The 16998-nt window shown below is 48.1% G+C and overlaps 5 protein-coding genes across 5 annotated transcripts; 2 read left to right on the top strand and 3 right to left on the bottom strand.

The window, feature by feature from the left end:
- Positions 1-1283: 1283 nt before the first annotated feature.
- On the bottom strand, positions 1284-1727 carry EV420DRAFT_1560928 (uncharacterized protein). Its single transcript, XM_060473837.1, has 3 exons — positions 1476-1727; positions 1364-1421; positions 1284-1309 (listed from the first exon to the last, which is right to left on the bottom strand). Exons 1-2 carry the CDS (start codon positions 1664-1666, stop codon positions 1415-1417), a joined length of 198 nt encoding a protein of 65 aa, XP_060327768.1. The 5' UTR covers positions 1667-1727; the 3' UTR covers positions 1284-1309; positions 1364-1414.
- Positions 1728-3811: 2084 nt separating this feature from the next.
- On the bottom strand, positions 3812-6771 carry EV420DRAFT_1703252 (glycoside hydrolase superfamily; the record flags this gene model as incomplete). Its single annotated transcript, XM_060479519.1, has 17 exons — positions 6181-6771; positions 5851-6121; positions 5714-5798; positions 5584-5663; positions 5483-5530; positions 5353-5431; positions 5257-5295; positions 5153-5208; positions 5040-5102; positions 4964-4990; positions 4856-4910; positions 4370-4808; positions 4234-4318; positions 4102-4182; positions 4010-4052; positions 3896-3963; positions 3812-3843 (listed from the first exon to the last, which is right to left on the bottom strand). Exons 1-17 carry the CDS (start codon positions 6403-6405, stop codon positions 3812-3814), a joined length of 1776 nt encoding a protein of 591 aa, XP_060327767.1. The 5' UTR covers positions 6406-6771.
- Positions 6772-8579: 1808 nt separating this feature from the next.
- Positions 8580-11237, top strand: EV420DRAFT_1703250 (Six-hairpin glycosidase-like protein; the record flags this gene model as incomplete). The annotated part of the gene is made up of 4 exons (XM_060479518.1): positions 8580-9644; positions 9698-9721; positions 9811-10475; positions 10559-11237. The coding sequence occupies 4 exons, from the start codon at positions 8580-8582 to the stop codon at positions 10908-10910; spliced, it is 2106 nt and encodes a 701-aa protein (XP_060327766.1). The 3' UTR covers positions 10911-11237.
- A 365-nt stretch (positions 11238-11602) lies between these two features.
- Positions 11603-12064, top strand: EV420DRAFT_1274177 (uncharacterized protein; the record flags this gene model as incomplete). Its single annotated transcript, XM_060467818.1, has 1 exon — positions 11603-12064. A coding segment is annotated over one exon (462 nt), but the record flags the coding sequence as incomplete, so codon positions are not given.
- Positions 12065-13953: 1889 nt separating this feature from the next.
- Positions 13954-16495, bottom strand: EV420DRAFT_1274268 (glycoside hydrolase superfamily; the record flags this gene model as incomplete). Its single annotated transcript, XM_060467824.1, has 16 exons — positions 13954-14047; positions 14100-14142; positions 14193-14273; positions 14324-14408; positions 14458-14899; positions 14948-15002; positions 15056-15082; positions 15136-15198; positions 15251-15306; positions 15354-15401; positions 15450-15528; positions 15586-15633; positions 15685-15764; positions 15815-15899; positions 15952-16222; positions 16268-16495. The coding sequence occupies 16 exons, from the start codon at positions 16493-16495 to the stop codon at positions 13954-13956; spliced, it is 1785 nt and encodes a 594-aa protein (XP_060327764.1).
- Positions 16496-16998: the final 503 nt, after the last annotated feature.

Here is a 16998-nt window from a genome sequence, read left to right as displayed (position 1 = left end):
ATAAACATCGCGTTTTGGTTGCATGTGAGCAATGGGTGCAGTGAGGACGTGGTAGTAGGAGGTGAGTTCCTGAAATGGAATATTTGGCTGCGGCGTTGTTTGGCATGCTGCACGCCGGTTCTCGTCTTACTGCCATGGGCCCATGTTCGAATTTGCGTCTCCTCTTTTCAGTCTTCTTCTCTGCTCCGCTTCACCTTGATCTAGGCAGTATTACAACTGGATTTTCCCTCTTTTGATGCCAGAAACGCGACAGCTGGCAGGAGGTTTTGACGCTATCATACCAAATTTCCTTTCGTGCTATTCCCGGGGCCTTAAACTTCAACGTCACCATACTTCCTTGGGTCTCAGAATAATCACTTGAGTCGGGGCCGCTTGTTGTACGCGGTACGATTGATATGGTGCACATACGTCGTCTTGATGTTAGGTATTTATAAAGGAAGCTGATGTCGTTCGCAGATTCTTGTTGATTCTCCCCATCGCCAGTTCACGACCGAATTCCATTATTTTTGAGACCAGAGGGGTCTTCTTAGAGTCTTCGTAGGATCTTTCTGCTTGATTTGCTCCTGCTGTTTCGCTTAATTCATAATTCTAGCGTTTGTTTTACTGTCAAGCTATTGCTTAGCTCAAGCTCGATTTTCTCAAGGTTTACGTTGAAGCTCTGCGGCGAGCGATGTCTCTTTCTCTTCTGGAGGGCTCATTAGACGGAGGATAGGCAGCTGGCGATGCCGTGCGTGTCTGCGTTGACCTTTTGACTTTAGCTCACTGATCCATTAACAGCCTCTTTTCCCTTCCCTCCTTCTTCGTCTTCCTCGAATAACTCAGTCGTCTCTTGCTATCTCCGCTACTCGTCTTATCTCTACTTCTAGCGACCCCGGACTCGCCTAGTTATCATGATGCTGAGGCCCGGTTTGTGTCACAATAACATGTTACATTCTAACGAACGACGCTGGCGAGCATGACGTAGCTTCTTGGAGTAGGGCGCATACATCGCCAATATGGGTCTCGATAATGGATGATTTTGAGTTCTGCAGCTCCGTCGGTGAACGTACTAAGAAGATGTCTCGATCTAAACGTACTGCGCTTGGAGGGCATGCCCGGATTTGAATGTACAAATAAACAGCCAACTTATTACGGTCTTAGGAGCGAAAATGTAAAGCAAGTCAGCCCAGCTTCACAACGTTGAGGAGCTAAAATTTTTGCTCAGTCACACGAAAGAATTTCAGAGTCGAAAATGGATTGGAAAGCAACGCTACGCATAAGAACAGTGCACTCGTTTACATCTCCTCCACCATCAAAGCGCCGGTGATAGCTACATGATCAAAGAGCTTTCAGTAGCAGCACCCGACAATGAAACGAAGATTACCTGGTGGGTGTACGACCAGCATCCCCAGCTAATTCCTATACAACGCAAAGTTCACTCACTGTGCGCGTGGAAAATTAGCCAATTTCACCAGATGGATACGGGGTCTACTCACAGGAGCGACAAGGTGATGTCGCCGTTGACCTTTGCCTGGATGGCGATCTCAACCTCAAGGTTGAGGTCAAGACGAAGCTTCAGAGCAGCAGGGGGTGCAGCCTGGCGTTCAGAGCGACCGACGATTTGCCCGCCGAGAACGGAGGAGGATTGGGTAGGTGCGAACTTGGTAGCGGTTTCTGGGGCAGACATTTTTGTTTGGAGATTTTCTGGCCAGTCAAGGCTACTTTTATACGCGACCGGCGATTTTGGGGGAGGTATTTTTTGAGAGTCCAGAGCCCTCGTAGAATATGAGGCGTGTTACAGTGTCAAATTAGAAGCTCTGCGCTGCAACACCTGTATTCAAACTGTCGTAAGCTTGCAACCATGGACTCTTACCGATCTAGTGCATCCATGATGGTTATCACTCGTCGCAGGGATATCCTTCTTCTCCAATACCTGGCTCGGATGCAGAGAGGTAAAAGAAGAGCGATAAAGCGAAAAGTCGTGGTGGCGGCGGCGGCTGGCGAAACTCGGACTAATTATTGCAACAGGACGACGAGCTTCGAACGGCTGGCCAACTCATGAAACTGTCATCCCATCGAAGACTTTTTTCCCATCATGGCTGATTCTGAAAGCAACGACTGTAGCGTTGTTGATGTTAAAGATAACGAGATTCAGCGCGTCGAGACCGCTGGTCGCGATGGTAATTTTCTTTGGGGAACAGAGGCGTGCTTCGGAGGTCGCCTAGTGGAATTAATAGCGCGGCGATGACGGTGAAATAAAAATGGATGAAGTTCCCACGATGCAAACCTTGGAGCAGAATTTTGCACCCACACGAGGGTGTACGATCACTACAACGGGCGCGCGCGCGGCATTTTTACCGACCCTGAACGCCACCGCATCTGCCCCCTGATACAGTTCCGACCGGCCAACCTGTGGTGTTTTCAGCGCCGACTGCCATACTTGGGCCGGGACTGACAGCCAGCCTCGGCTCAAGGGTTCTAATATCATTTGCATCCCCTTTTTTGTCTTCAGCAACCTTGTATGTCTTCACGACGTAATGTCTTTTCAGCGCTGACCGGGATCGTAACACGGTGAGTTTTTTTTTGTCTTCAGCGTGCTCCCAGCTGAATGTCTTTTTCACCCCGTTTTTTTGTCTTCAGCGTTGTATGTCTTCACGACGTAATCTCTTTTGATCAACTGTACATCGACGTTGGGTACGACATTTGTTAGGAACATCGAATTCAGGGGGATATGTTGAAGCAAGTTTTGTCCTAAAGACATGTGCATTTTTCCACCAAAGACATCCAATAAAATTACCAAAAATGTTGCACCTATTGTGGTCTTTTCCTGTGTCTTTTGTCCCCGGCAATTGAGAATGTCTTGAGTGTCCGATCTGGAACAATGTGTTTTCGGGAACTTATGATATGACCTCAAAAAGAATGCCCCCGGACAGAATCGAACCAACAACCTTAACATGCACCTGTATGACTTAACCACCTAAGCCATCCCACCATTGTGGTGTGGTGCCTACGTCGCCCTTTCATCCCTTTCTCAGCCAAAATGTCCGCAGACGTGGCAACATTTATTTGTCTTCTGCAATGTCTTCACGGGTGCATCTTCCCGACCGTCGGCTAATTATTGTCTTGAGATCCAGACACCTGGGAATGTCTTCACCCACGCAGCCCAATTTCCTAAGAATGTCTTGACAGCTAATGTCTTCACTCATCCCGGCTCTATCGTTCTCCGGCACTAGATATTGGCCGTACCGGCCCTTCCAAATGTGTCGTAACTATATTTCATTTCCTAACTCCTTATAGTATTATTATTTGTCATAGGCGCGCCCGTCTCAGTCCCTGTATGTTCTCCCCACAAGCACCCCATACGTATGACTACTTTTTCCAGCCGTGCCATCAGCAGAATGCGGATCCACGCCGTGCATCCTACTCAACTAATCGGTGCTCAGAAGAGCTCCGAGTCGCAGGCAGGAATTCTGCAGCGTGTTCCTTATGAAACAAAAAACTGTTACGTAGTCATTGAGTTTCCTTGCCGCTTCGAAACAAAAAAGTTAAGTTGCTTAGACGAGGCGGCCGACTTATTGAGCTGCATCATGGCGCGAGAATATCATCATTTATACCCCAGGTCGGTCGATTCTCAGATAGAAGCTTAGGACCAAAACTTTCATTCCGTGACGTGTCTGCACCAGAAACTGCCTACAGTCTTTCTGGAAGGCATTATCGAAGACTGTCTTTTGTTGGTGGTCCTGTTAGACGGCAAAAAAAAAAAAAGAAACATGCTGTTATACTTGAATTTGCAATTCTACGAAAACCAACTAGCGGTACCGTACCATCACCATCAGTCTTGAAGATGTGAGCCAAAGAATTCCGCTATTCGGACTGGTAAACCTTGGTGTTCATCCAAAGGCATTGTAAAGCTCACCCAAAGATAGCGCTGAACGCTTGTAGGTTCGCTCCAGTGTCGCGTAATCGACGTGCTGAATACCATATCTACGCCTATCAGAAAATCTCTAATCCTAGAACAATAAACACATACCTTATGGATGTTCCAACCATCCATTCTGCATTATCAAGCATTGCTATAACAAGTCAGCAGCGAAACTTTCTCTGCTATTTGCTGGAACTGACACCAAGTGAAAGCACCCTGTATCGGGACGTTGTCTTTGTGTATGGATAACAACATTTCACCGAGGTACGTGAGGAGAAAGTCTGGAAATAACAGATGAATCTTCAGTCAGCCTGAAATGAGCCCATGCGCACTCGTTCGGCCCACGTCCTCCTTTATTTGCGAGATATCTGCATTCGCATAGGCGAAAGGTTCTATGGAGCCGAACTCGGAGACATACTGCCCACCAGCAGTCAGAAACAGCAATTATAAATCATCACTAGCGCCCACCAATTTATTACTCGGCCATCGAGAGTGGACTTCCTTCAGCAAAGCACGAATGGCAACCGGTGTTGCTTGGAGAAGGGCCACTGGGTCAGCAACGGGACCTGCAGCCCAGCCGTAATCCGAGTCAAAGTATGCAGGTTCATTACATACGGGCCACAAGGGATGGGAAGTGTTTGCCACACACGCGTCGATTCCTCCTTCTGGAGCCTTTATCCATAGCGAGAAGTAAGGGTCAATGGCAAAGAAATCTGCGGAGCCGAGGATATCGCTCTTTTCCTCATCGGTGAAGCGGGGGAGATACTCCGCGGGGAGAGTGTCCTTGACAATGTCGGGCCAATCACCTGTTGTGTATACGGGGGTTGAGAAAAGACCTATTTCGAATGCTGCATGGCGTTCGACGGCAAGAGCGTCCTCAGTGGTATTGCTTCTCCAGGGCGTCCCTCTGTAGAATAATTAGTAAATGTTAACAGGAGAAAGGGATATAGTTACATGTAATCGTTGTTCTTGAAAGCGATCTCTCCTGTTATGTTCATTTCGCGGAATGCTGAGGACGAGAGATATGCGTGAGAAGTACTTCATCGTGGTCTGTTGACGTACCCTTGACAGCTCCTGCATGAGCCTTGACTGTAATACAGCATCAGGATGGAGGTAGGAGGGAGCATACAAAACATACGTAGATTGTATACGCATTGATAAGGAGCAGTGGATGAATTTACACCAGGGGCAAGCGTGAAATCTGGTCTCAATTGTAAAGTTGCGTTGAATTTTGATATACAGAATATTCACTGAAAGGATAGGATGCGACTTGACCACAATAAGTCCTCGGTTCATTGAAAGTATACCTGAAGTACTTGAGCTTCTTCCGGCGAAAAGAAAATACGGACACAAACCAAGTTTTAACACGACCGTTGTATGCCTTGAATACCTGTCTTGGTATAGCTGGAAGTGGCGTAAGTACACAATATGCCGCGTTTTCTAACACTCACTTTACAAAGTCGTCGACTATTTTAGGCGACGTGAAACCTCCGTAGTAGGCCTGAAGGGCTAGAGGTGTATCCCAATGGACTATTTCCTCGATTGTGAACATGAAGCATTGAATGCGACAAAAGGCCTTACATAGTGTTACAACAGGCTCCACGCCTTGAGCCCAATGGTAATCGATAACTACAGCAAAGACGATCAGCCACGCCTGTGATACTGTTCAGATGAGATCATACCATCAGAGTAGTGACCAATCCCAGCCGTGTTAACAGGAGAATCAGCAGCGCCAAACGGGTAAATCCTCGCCCATGAGATGCTACAAAACATCGTTCAAAGAAGACATGTCGACAGAGTTCTAACACATACGAGAAAGAATGTGCAGTGACACCAAGAGCGACAACACGTTCGATGTCTTTTTTGTACAGGAAGTAGTGAAGGTCAACAATGTCACCTGCAATTATCTTAGTTTTGTAATTATCAGCGGCAGCATTATGCATACTTACCAGTGGAATTATCGAATACACCATTTGGCTGTCTGGAAGCCCAGTCCCACATAATCGGACCCTTGCCCTCATTCTTTGTAGCTCCTTCGACTTGGTACGCGGCAGTGGCGACTCCGTATTTGAAACCTTTTGTGAATTTCAAGTCTGGCAATATATCTTTTGGTGTAGGAGCATAGAAGGACGGATACAAAGGAGGGGGAGACGGTGGTAGTGTAACCGTTGCGCTAGGGACACGAGTAGTGGTAAACGGAGGTGGCTCGACAGGTCCGATCTGCATATCAGTCATAAATAGGAATGCTACGTTTTGTGACAATCAAGGAGACTACGAACGATGTCCCATAGTTGTTCCAACCCTTCCGGCGTGTAGTCGCGAGGAATTGATCCGATCGAAGGAAAGCTAGCTGTGGTCGTGGCACCTGCGGAACTCAGTGTACCAGTGGTGGTAGATACTACCGTCGTAGAGCTTGTTCCTGTACTACTCGACCGTGCGAGAGCTACAGAAATCCCGCTCCACCTGCTGGGATAGGCGAAAAAGAACAATACTGCAATAAGCATCTTGGGGTAAGGGAATCGAGCGTCAGCTGTTGTTTATATAGCCCCTTGGCTTACATATGCGTGTAGAGTCATATCTTGCTTTTCTTCCCAGTCTCGATAACACCACAAAATTCCCTGTGAATTGTTCACGGCTCTCGGACTCGCTCTCAGGGTCGTTCGGACTTCTAGCCATCTGATATAATTGTTCGGGGATTGAATATCGCCTAATGTGATTCTCAGTTCGTCAAAGCGTGATCACATGCATTTGCTCTGGGCACGAGACAAGCTACGGTATAGCTGATGATTCTAGAATGAGATGATCAGCAGTGTTTAGAGTGCTTAGTTGACATGCGAATTACTGAAGACTTCAATATCCTAGAATAGAGAAGGTGCAGGAAGTGCATTAAATGCAGCATCGGAATACTTCATGGACGAAGACACTGTGAGATATACTCGATGCTCTCCCCGGTGAGAAAACGCCACCACAACCTCTCAGAAGCCTGTGGGAGAGGAGAGGAGATTTTACGACAACGCCAAAGATGCCACAAGTGAAGGTGCCGCAGATATGTCCTCAGTCTTCTTTTTGAGACCGATGGACGTAATTCTATAGGAGGATTGCCTATTTAATAAGGAATAAGCGTGGGTTCTGCGATGACTAGTACCAAAAATTGAGTTGAGGTGGAGGCGTATTCCCGTAGGCCTGAGAAGGCTTGTTTAGCCCTGAGTGTGAGCAGATTACGCATGGGACTAGTGAGGGACTCGCCAGTACTGCTGTATGCAAATCGGTCTTCCCTTCCCAGTCAAAGTATGCAGGGTATTCAACCCGGTAGTGAGTCCATCCGAAGTAGGTGTTTGCGTCCACTGTGCGATGCAGGCAAGTTTGAGCAGATTACTTTCCTACATCCATGGTCCTCGTTCGAGGCGAGCAGTAGAGCGATTGCTCTGGCGATCTTGACCAATATCATAGCCTACAGAAACGAAGGGTACCCCGCAACCATTTGATAGCTTCTACTGCGACGAAAGGGGACCTCCAGTTCTGTTACAGGTTCCCAAAGAAAAAATTTCTTCTGTCCACGTTTCTACCTCTCTATGGCGTCGTGTTCATCAGTGAGCATGTCAAGGTGGTGGTAAGAGGTGAAACCCTGAAAAGGAATGTTTGGCGACGACGCGTTGTTTGGTATATGTGGCCCGATTCTTTATTATGCATCTTATCTCCACTGTACTCGAATTTACATGCCGTCTTCGTCACCTTTTATCTGCTTTACCTTTATTGAAGCCTTGTGTCGACTATCTTTCACTATTTTAGTTCCAGAAGTGTTGGAAAACAGGTAGGAAATTTTGAAGCTCTATTCTCTTGCTAATTCTCCCTTCTTTGTAGTACCCGCTCGGGCTTCAAAATTCGGTATTATTCAATCTCGGTTTTCGCAAGCTTGAGGGCCCCTGGCGGGCATCATCATCAATGAAGTTGTTGTCTTTTTTTTTTTTGAAGATTCCCACTTATTCTCCCCGACACCGTGTGACGGCCGAATTCCACTATGTTTGAGCTTAGGGAGACCGCTTTCGAGTTTCTTTATCTAGTATTCGTTGAACACTTTCTGTCTCGAAGTGAATGAAACCCGGCATAAACACGTTCAAAGATGGGTCTAAGCGAGAAGTACAATGAGAACATTCCAGGTCGCTTTTTCTTCGAAGATACCTTTCTACCACCTGATCTTCCCCTCGCGCACGTCGCATTTAACTCTATTAGGGTCCCTTCGTCCTTACAGCCCGAAGTTATTTTGGCCGTACTCGTACATGGCTGGCTTCTTTCACCAGGGGAGCATCGAAAACATTTTCTTATCCCGGTTCATTTCGAATGCCCATGTCACAATCACGGTCTATTCTTGTATTCCAGGATGTTCACCATAGGCGGTTTAGAGTCTTCGAAGACAAACAATCTCCTGCGAGGTGCTTGAGTATTCCATACGTTAGTCATGAGATCCCAAAACCTACCGCTCCTGTGACCCTAGAATCATTGCTCGAACCGCAGCTTGTCCCATGCCCAAGGAAACTGCACCCGGTTCCTCTTTGGCGTACCGAGAATCGCACGACAGGCAAGATTCCCAAACAGTGTCCAAGTCCGACGAGTCCGAATGCGAGAGCGATGAAGAAGCCACTTATTATCACAAGGTCCCCAGAATTTCTATCTGACTCTGATGTTATTTTTCCTCCTGCTCTTCCTGTCGCGCAAGACGCTAGCTGCAATCGACAGACACGCTCTGGTGTCGCGATACAATCCTACCCGCAATGCATCCAGCCTCACCACGCCAATGCAAGTAGGCAACGGAAACTTTGCTTTCGGCACCGACGTTACAGGTCTCCAGACGTTCCAGCCATTCGCTATCATGTCTTCGTGGGGGTGGAAGAACGACACGTTGCCGCAGGGTAAGACGATGGACGACGTGAATGACTATCACGGCGTAAGTTGGTATAATCACGGACGTCTCGTCGAGTATGATTTTGGTGGTGACCCGCTGATTGAGCAATGGCTCACTGCGAATCCCAACCGTGTCAATCTGGGAAGGGTGGGGCTGGTGTTTCGGTCTGCCGAGGGAGAGGTACTCAATGTCACGGAGGGTAATTTGACGGATGTTCACCAGGAACTGAATCTCTGGACGGGAACGATTACAAGTGGATTCTGTTTTGGAGGGGAGCCGATTACTGTGACAACAACGTGTGCACAGGACCGAGACACCGTTGGAATCAGTATCGAGTCCGCACTGTTGAGTGATGGTCAGTTGGGCGTGTTCGTAGATTATCCATGGAATGATGGTTTGGCAATGTTCAGTGGACCGTTCGTCGGAAACTGGGATGCTCCTGCGAACCACACGACTTCGATCGGTATTGACGTGGACGACCACAATGCAGAGATTACACACACGCTCGACGAAGCCTCATTCATTACTTCTTTTGACAGCGACACTTTCACCATATCCCGCGACTCTCCCGATGCTCATCGTTACACCATCCTACCCGGAGACTCTACAGCGACTTTCCGATTGGCAATTTCCTATGGTATCACGAGCCCGGGTGGCAGGACGAGTTACGAGGCCACCGATGTTTCATCCCGAACGACTTGGGACGCTTTTTGGTCACAAAGCGGTTTCGTTGACGTATTTACGGAGTCTTCGGACCCGAGAGCCGACGAATTGCAAAGAAGGATTATTCTGTCGCGGTATTTGTTGCGTGTGAATGAGGCAGGAGATACCCCGCCGCAGGAGGTAAGTGGACCTGGTCTGCAAATATGATAGTCAATACTCATGCACGCTTCCAGTCCGGGCTAGTGAATAATGGCTGGGTGAGTGACTTGGTTTCATCCTATAACAAACGACTCACAGACAGTTTTACAGTACGGGTAAGCATCTTCAAGATATCTCGTACATACAGGCTTCGAATTCACTGCCTGTATACTATAGCAAATTCCACATGGAGATGTACTTTTGGCACGAGGCCCACTGGGCTCTCTGGAACAACTGGGAACTGCTCAACCGATCTACTGGCACTTATGCCAAATTCCTACCATCCTCGATAGCCAGGTCGCAGGAGCAGCAACACTGGCCCTCCGGTGCACGATGGCCAAAGATGACCGATCCTTCAGGTCGTTCATCCCCAGGCGATATAAACAATCTGCTCATCTGGCAGCAGCCGCACCCGCTCATGTTTGCTCAGTATGAGTACCGGGCATTACCCACGATGGAGACGCTGCGCAAGTGGGAGGACGTGGTTCAGGAAACGGCGGATTGGATGGCGGATTTTGCGTGGTATAACGAGTCCACAGGCGTCTATGATCTTGGACCGCCCATGTACGTCGTCAGCGAGGACACAAGTCCGAATGTAACAGTGAATCCCGCATTCGAATTGGCGTATTGGCGTTTGGGATTGGGCTATGCCGAAGAATGGATGCAGAATCTCGGTGCAGAGGTCCCGAAGAATTGGACGGTAGTCAAAGACAATCTGGCCACACTTCCTGTTAACAACGGCACATACAAGGTGTATGAAACACTCGAAAACAACTTTTGGACTGATCCGGCGTATACTAACGATCACCCCGCGTTAGTAGGACTGTACGGATGGCTTCCGAAGACAGAGGGGTTGGACCTGGCAATTGCGAAAGCAACAGCTGACAAGGTACAAGAGTACTGGAATGTGACGAACTTCTGGGGGTGCGCTCAGTCCATATGCCCTTTTTCTTGGTAGCTGAACCGTTTACAGATGGGATTTCCCGATGCTTGCAATGTCGTCTGCGCGCTAATGGGGATGTCGAGGAGGCTGTCGAGTGGTTGCTAAACCCTCTTTTCAACTTTGACGATGTTGGGATGCCATTAACTAATGTGCGTATCCCTCCGCCATATTTTCCGGGCTCAGGTGGGCTCTTGTACGCTGTTGCAATGATGGCATGTGGATGGGATGGCAGTGAAGAGAATGCGCCAGGATTTCCGAAAGACGGCTGGGTTGTTCGCTGTGAGGGTTTGAGTAAAGCATTGTAGTTGACAAGTATTTTCGTACCTTTGACCAAGTAGCTCGTAGTCCAGGCGATAGTGAAATTCTTCATAGTTTCAAGTCATGATAACCGCTGCAACAAATTCGGAAGTTTCACGTCTGAACTGCACCATGCAGGCGTCACTGCCAAGCATTCGTTTTCAAGAATTCACCTCCTACTACGATCCCAATGTCGCCTGCGACGTGCTCGGAGACAACCATGACACGGTATCTATGGATACACAAACTCATGAGATTTTCTCCCCCTCGTGGCCCAAATTTATGGCCTCAGCCATCCATGGCTTTCGCCAGGGAATCTTCGAGTAGATTCTCGTGTCATGCTTCACAATTCCGATGCTGCACTTACGCCTTTTCCTGTCTGACGATATGCATGCGACCTTGACAGCAGTATGAGTCCGAGAGACCAGCGAGCGACAAGAAATTCGGGTATCTTTGTTGAAGTCGGAAGACATGAACTCCCAAACGCAGCGCAGACCATAGCAGTAAGAGACACCTGGGTCCGCTTTTCGGACGGCGAAGGTCGAGACCCCGGATTTCGGTCCGGTATTGACGTGCTATCAAACCCAGACCTTCCCCCCACGAGCTTTATCGCGACTACCACGTTGGAAATCGGTGAGCATGTCGACTCTGAACATGGTACTTAATCCCTTTACTATTTCAGAAAATCACCATTACCCGCATGGATAACGACAAAGACTGTCCACAATGCGGATTCTGTTCGTCCACTGGCGCTCGCCTTCCTGATGGTGTACCATTTGGCAGAGCTGATCAACTCCTTTCCTCTAACGAGCCTCCAATGGACGGCGAGCGTGAACAATTCGAGGAGATCCTTTCCCATGGCAATGAATGTCTTCGTTCCCTCAACCAGCGTATTTCACAAGTCCGCCATCTTTTGAAGCGACTCACAGCCGAGAGCATTGCTATTGAGCGCAAGCTTTCTATATCCAAGACTCTGATGAATCCAGTACGCAGGATACCTTGCGAAGTTTTGGAGGAGATTTTCTTGTGGGGCATGGATGACGCGATGGATGCAACCATCGTCTGCCCTGCTGATTCCCTTGATGTACGAGATTTCCTTTGGACGGTATCTCAAGTTTGTTCGTCGTGGAGAGACTTGGCGTTGTCTAGACCCCACTGGTGGGCAACTATTAGGTTGGATTTGCGGGTGGACGTAGAGATACCCAGCGCTTTGCAATTGCTTTTGCCCCGAGTTCTGCGTAGCATAAGCATTCACGCTTCTCTCCCGCCGTCTCTCGCATATCGTTTTTCATTACATCTGGAGAGATCTGGAGACCACACACTCTCGGTTTTCATGGGTAGCAAGCAGGACGTCTCCACGCATCCATTACTCCCTCTTATACTCTCGTCATCCCCACGATGGAGACAACTACATCTTTCCTTTTACAAAGCCGAATCTTTCCGTGCCCTAGAAGTCATATCTGACTCGCTGGATTCGCTGGATGAACTTCGCGTTTCGGTGTATAATGATCATAGGTTCCCGCCTCTCTGGCACACCACCGCTTTTAGTAATGCACCAAAACTCCAAACAGTGATCATCGATGGTCATCCTAATTTCTTTCAGCTACCGTGGTCCCAAATCTCGAACGCAGATATCTGCGGCGAGCTGTTGGATATCCTCCCAGAAGTTGGAACCGTGCCGACGCTTACCCTTCGTCCTACCACGAAACCCCTGACAGACACTACGATATTTTCATCGTCACACTTGACCAGACTGAGTCTGTGGGAGGTGCATCACGGAGTGCCCGAAGGGACTATAGAGTTCTACCTTCCCGTGATGGCACTCCCAAAGCTATCATCATTGGAACTCCATTACCACGGTCGTAGCACCATACTTCCGTATCTCAGCAGAAGGGACCTCCCTTCATTGACCTTTCTGCTTATTTCGGCTCCCTCAAAGAGCCTTAAATGGTCCGACGCTTGTGCCATGCTTCGCACCTTACCAATGCTCGAATCACTGTCCATCGAAGCGATCATCAACTCGGGTAAAATTTTCCATACCCTGGTATTTGACCAGCCATCCTTGCGGCGCCTTGACCTTACGGGATCACAAATGAGCTTTGATCACAGGGAGCTCGTTAATATGCTTCATTATCGGACTGTTCTTGATGAGCTAGTTCTGCCAACTCCGCTCATGATTGTGGACTCTGAAGGTTGGCGATGGAGTAATATTTGGGCTTCGGCCGTTACGGGAGGGTTGAATGTTGTTTGTCGCTCTCATCGGTTGACGATTTACATTATTATGTAAATCCTGATGAGACTGCAGATATCGCAAATGCGCCGTCCACTTCTCTGTTGCAGTCACAGATTTGGTGCGCAAACAAGATGTGTCGTAACAGCTCAACTCGCACCCTTCCTTGTGCATGTTTTTACACTCCTAATGAATATATGTTTTGGCGCAGTTCCGTCGCGTCGGTCGCATCTCTCGTTTTTTACTATCTTGCTCTAGAACTCAAATATGTTTTGACACATTAAAGAATACTTGCGTCGTTTTTCAGCGGATGGATGCGGGGTGATATAGTGTGCGATATGTTTCAATATCGGTACTGCTTGCCCTCATGTCACTCTATTACAGCGCGTCGTCGCCCGTGTAGGTACTAGGATTAATATGTCTGACGCTAGGACTGACCCCTCGAGTCTGATGCTCTTTTCTTGGGCTTGGTGAACGGTAAGTTTCGTTTTCTGTCGCACGATTCCACCGAGAGACTGCACTGCACTTTGCAATGGCATGAACGACCAACATTGTTGACTTGCGGTTCTTGCTGCATGCACGATAAACCATCGGGGAATCTCTACACTGCTTTCTTTGTATGCAGCGCTGATGGTGTCCTCTCCCCCACCCTCGCTGCCAAGTAGATGCAATTTTGTCTTTAAGAAATATATATTGATGCAGATAAAGTAACTGATAAACTAATTTCGGCAATCTCTTGTGTGCCTCAAACCTAGTATTCGCCTCAGTCTTGAAGATGCGAGCCGAAGAATTCCGCTATTCATACTTGTAAGCCTTGATGCTCATTGTAAAGCATCACGAAACTCACCCAAAGCCAACGCCGAGCGCTTGTACGTTCGTTCAAGTGTCGTGTAATCGACGTGCTGTATACCGAACCTACATCATGCTAAGACCGGAAATCTCTAATTCCAGAAGAATGAGCACCCACCTGACAGATGTCCCGCCTTCCCACTCCGCATCGTCAACCATGGCTACAAACAGATCAGTGGTGAATTGTGATTTCCACTCTGTTAGTACTGACCCCAAGTGAAAGCGCCCTGTATCGGGACACCATCTTCGTGTATGGATAACAACATCTCACCGAGGTACGTAAGGAGGTAGTCTGGAAAAACAGGTGAATCTTCAACCAGCCCGAAATCAGCTTATGCGTACCCGTTCGGGCCGCGTCCTCCTTTATTTGTGAAATATCAGCGTTCGCATATGCGAATGGCTCTAGGATGCCAAACTCGGAAATATACTACTCGCCAATGGTCAGAATTAGTCACTGGAAAAATCTTCACACTCACCATCTTATTACTGGGCCATCGAGAATAAATGCCTTTCAGCAAATCACGAATTTCCATTGGTGTTGATTGAAGGGAGGTGGCCAGTGGTTCACCAGCGGGACCTACGGCCCAGCCGTAATCCGAGTCAAAGTATACGGCTTCATTACAGACGGGCCATAAGCTATGAGAAGGATTTGCGACACAAGCATCAATTCCTTCGTCCGGAGCCTTTACCCATAGGGAGTGGTAAGCATCAATAGCAAAGAAATCGGCGGAGCCGAGAAGGTCACTCCTTTCCTCTTCGGTAAAGCGCGGAAGATACTCCTCGGGGAGGGTGTCTTTGACGGTGTCAGGCCAATCGCCTGTTGTGTATACGGGGTTTGCAAAGAGGCCTAGTTGGAATGCTGCGTGACGTTCGACGGCAAGTGCGTCCTCGGTAGAGTTGCTCCTCCATGGCGCGCCTCTGCAAGATGTTCAGTAGGCTCTAGTGTGAGAAACGGGTTAGGGTTACATGTAATCGTTGCTCTTGAAAGCGATTTCTCCTGTTATGTTCATTTCACGGAATGCTGAGGACGAGAGATGTGAATTGAAAGCACTCCATTGTAGTCCGTCGACGTACCCTTGACGGCTCCCGCATGGGCCTTCACTATGATAAAGCATGAGGATCGGGGTTAGGAAGAATAAACATGCAGAACGTACATAAATTGTATGCGCATTGATAAGGGGCAGTAGACGAATTTACACCAGGGGCGAGCGTTGCATCTATTTTCAATAATAAGCTTGCAGGATACCTTTTTATCTACAGAAAGTTTACCGAATGGGGAAGAAGCAAGGTCGCCACAATAAATAAGTGGTTCATTGAAAGTATACCTAAAGCAGTCGAGTCCATTGTTATAGCAGGAATGGCAGATACCTACCAAGTTTTGACACGGCCGTCGTATGCCTTGAATACAGTCTTGGCGTAGCTGGCAACGATATAAGTACAGAAACTGCGGCGGACTTCAGGTACTTACTTTACAAAGTCATCGACTATTTCTGGTGACGTGAAACCCCCATAGTAAGCCTGAAGGGCGAGAGGTGTATCCCAATGGACTATTATTTTCTTTGATGGTTAATGCGGAATATTGAAAGCTATAAAGAAAGCCTTACACAAAGTTACAACAGGTTCCACGCCATGAGCCAAATGATAATCAATAACTGTAATCAGAACAATCAGCATCAGTCATGATACCAGTTGCGGTGTCATACCATCAGAATAATGATCAATTCCCTCAGTGTTTATAGGAGAATCAGCGGCGCCAAACGGGTAGATCCTCGCCCACGAGATACTACGAAAAATCCTTCAGAAAAGTCGACTCGAATGAGTTTCAACACGTACGAGAAAGAATGCGCAGTGACGCCAAGAGCGGCAACACGTTCGATGTCTTCTTTGTACAGGAAGTAGTGAAGGTCAACAATATCGCCTGCAATTATCTCAGTTGTGTAATTATCAGCGGCAGCATTATGCATACTTACCATTGGAATTATCGAATACAACATTTGGCTGTCTGGAAGCCCAGTCCCACATAGTCGGTCCCTTGCCCTCATTCTTCGTAGCGCCCTCGACTTGGTACGCGGCCGTGGCGACTCCGTATTTGAAACCTTTCGGGAATTTCACGTCTGGAAGGATATCCTTCGGCGCGGGAACATAGAACGAGGGATACAAAGGTGGAGGAGATGGCGGTAGTGTAACCGCCGCACTAGGAGCGCGAGTAGTGGTAAACGGAGGAGGCTCGACAGGTCCGATCTGCATGTTAGGACTAAGTTAGGAATACATTCTAGGACAGTCAACAGAACTACGAGCGATGTCCCAAAGTTGTTCTAGTCCTTCCGGTGTGTAATCGCGAGGAATAGATCCGATTGGAGGAAAGCCAGTCGTGGTCGCAATACTTGCGGTACTCGATTCACTGGTAGTGGGAGATACTAGTACCGAAGAGGTCGTTCCCGTAGCAGACTGTGCGAGCACTAGATTCCATCTATTGGTAAATGCCAAAGACAACAACAGAATTTGGATGAGCATCTTGGGGGCAGAAAGATCGAACAGCCATAGCTACTGAATATATAGCCCTTCGCGTACATATACGTACGTAGAGTCATATGTTTTCTTTTCCTTGGCCACATGGGAATATCGGAAAAATGCACCCGGAGCAGATGAGGTCCGACACTAGGGTAGAGAAGTCTGCGATATCGACCTTCGTTCGCGGGAGGAATTCGCTGACAGAGGCCTGGACAATTACGCGGGAACCACTGTAGCACAGCATCAGAGGAACTAAGTGCGTATATCAGAGTAAATATAGCGCCGTCTGAGCTCACTAAAACCACCTCCAGGTCACCGCGCAATCAGATGATATATAGAAGATGCCTACAATAATGGGGATCTTTGTCGAAACTACGCGACTGCACTCGCTCTACCGTGGCTATGCGGACCGCAAGTGAATGGTTGGACAACTTCTTTGTTCTTGAGTTGACGGCGAGTGACAGAGGATTGGCGACGCGATGATAGGCTGCGAAAGGAGGCGTAGG

Source organism: Desarmillaria tabescens (genome assembly GCF_030435595.1).
Source record: "Desarmillaria tabescens strain CCBAS 213 chromosome Unknown EV420scaffold_33, whole genome shotgun sequence".
Classification (NCBI taxonomy): Eukaryota; Fungi; Basidiomycota; class Agaricomycetes; order Agaricales; family Physalacriaceae; genus Desarmillaria; species Desarmillaria tabescens.
The sequence above is the reverse complement of the archived record's forward strand: the minus strand, read 5'-3'. Positions and strand labels throughout refer to the sequence as shown.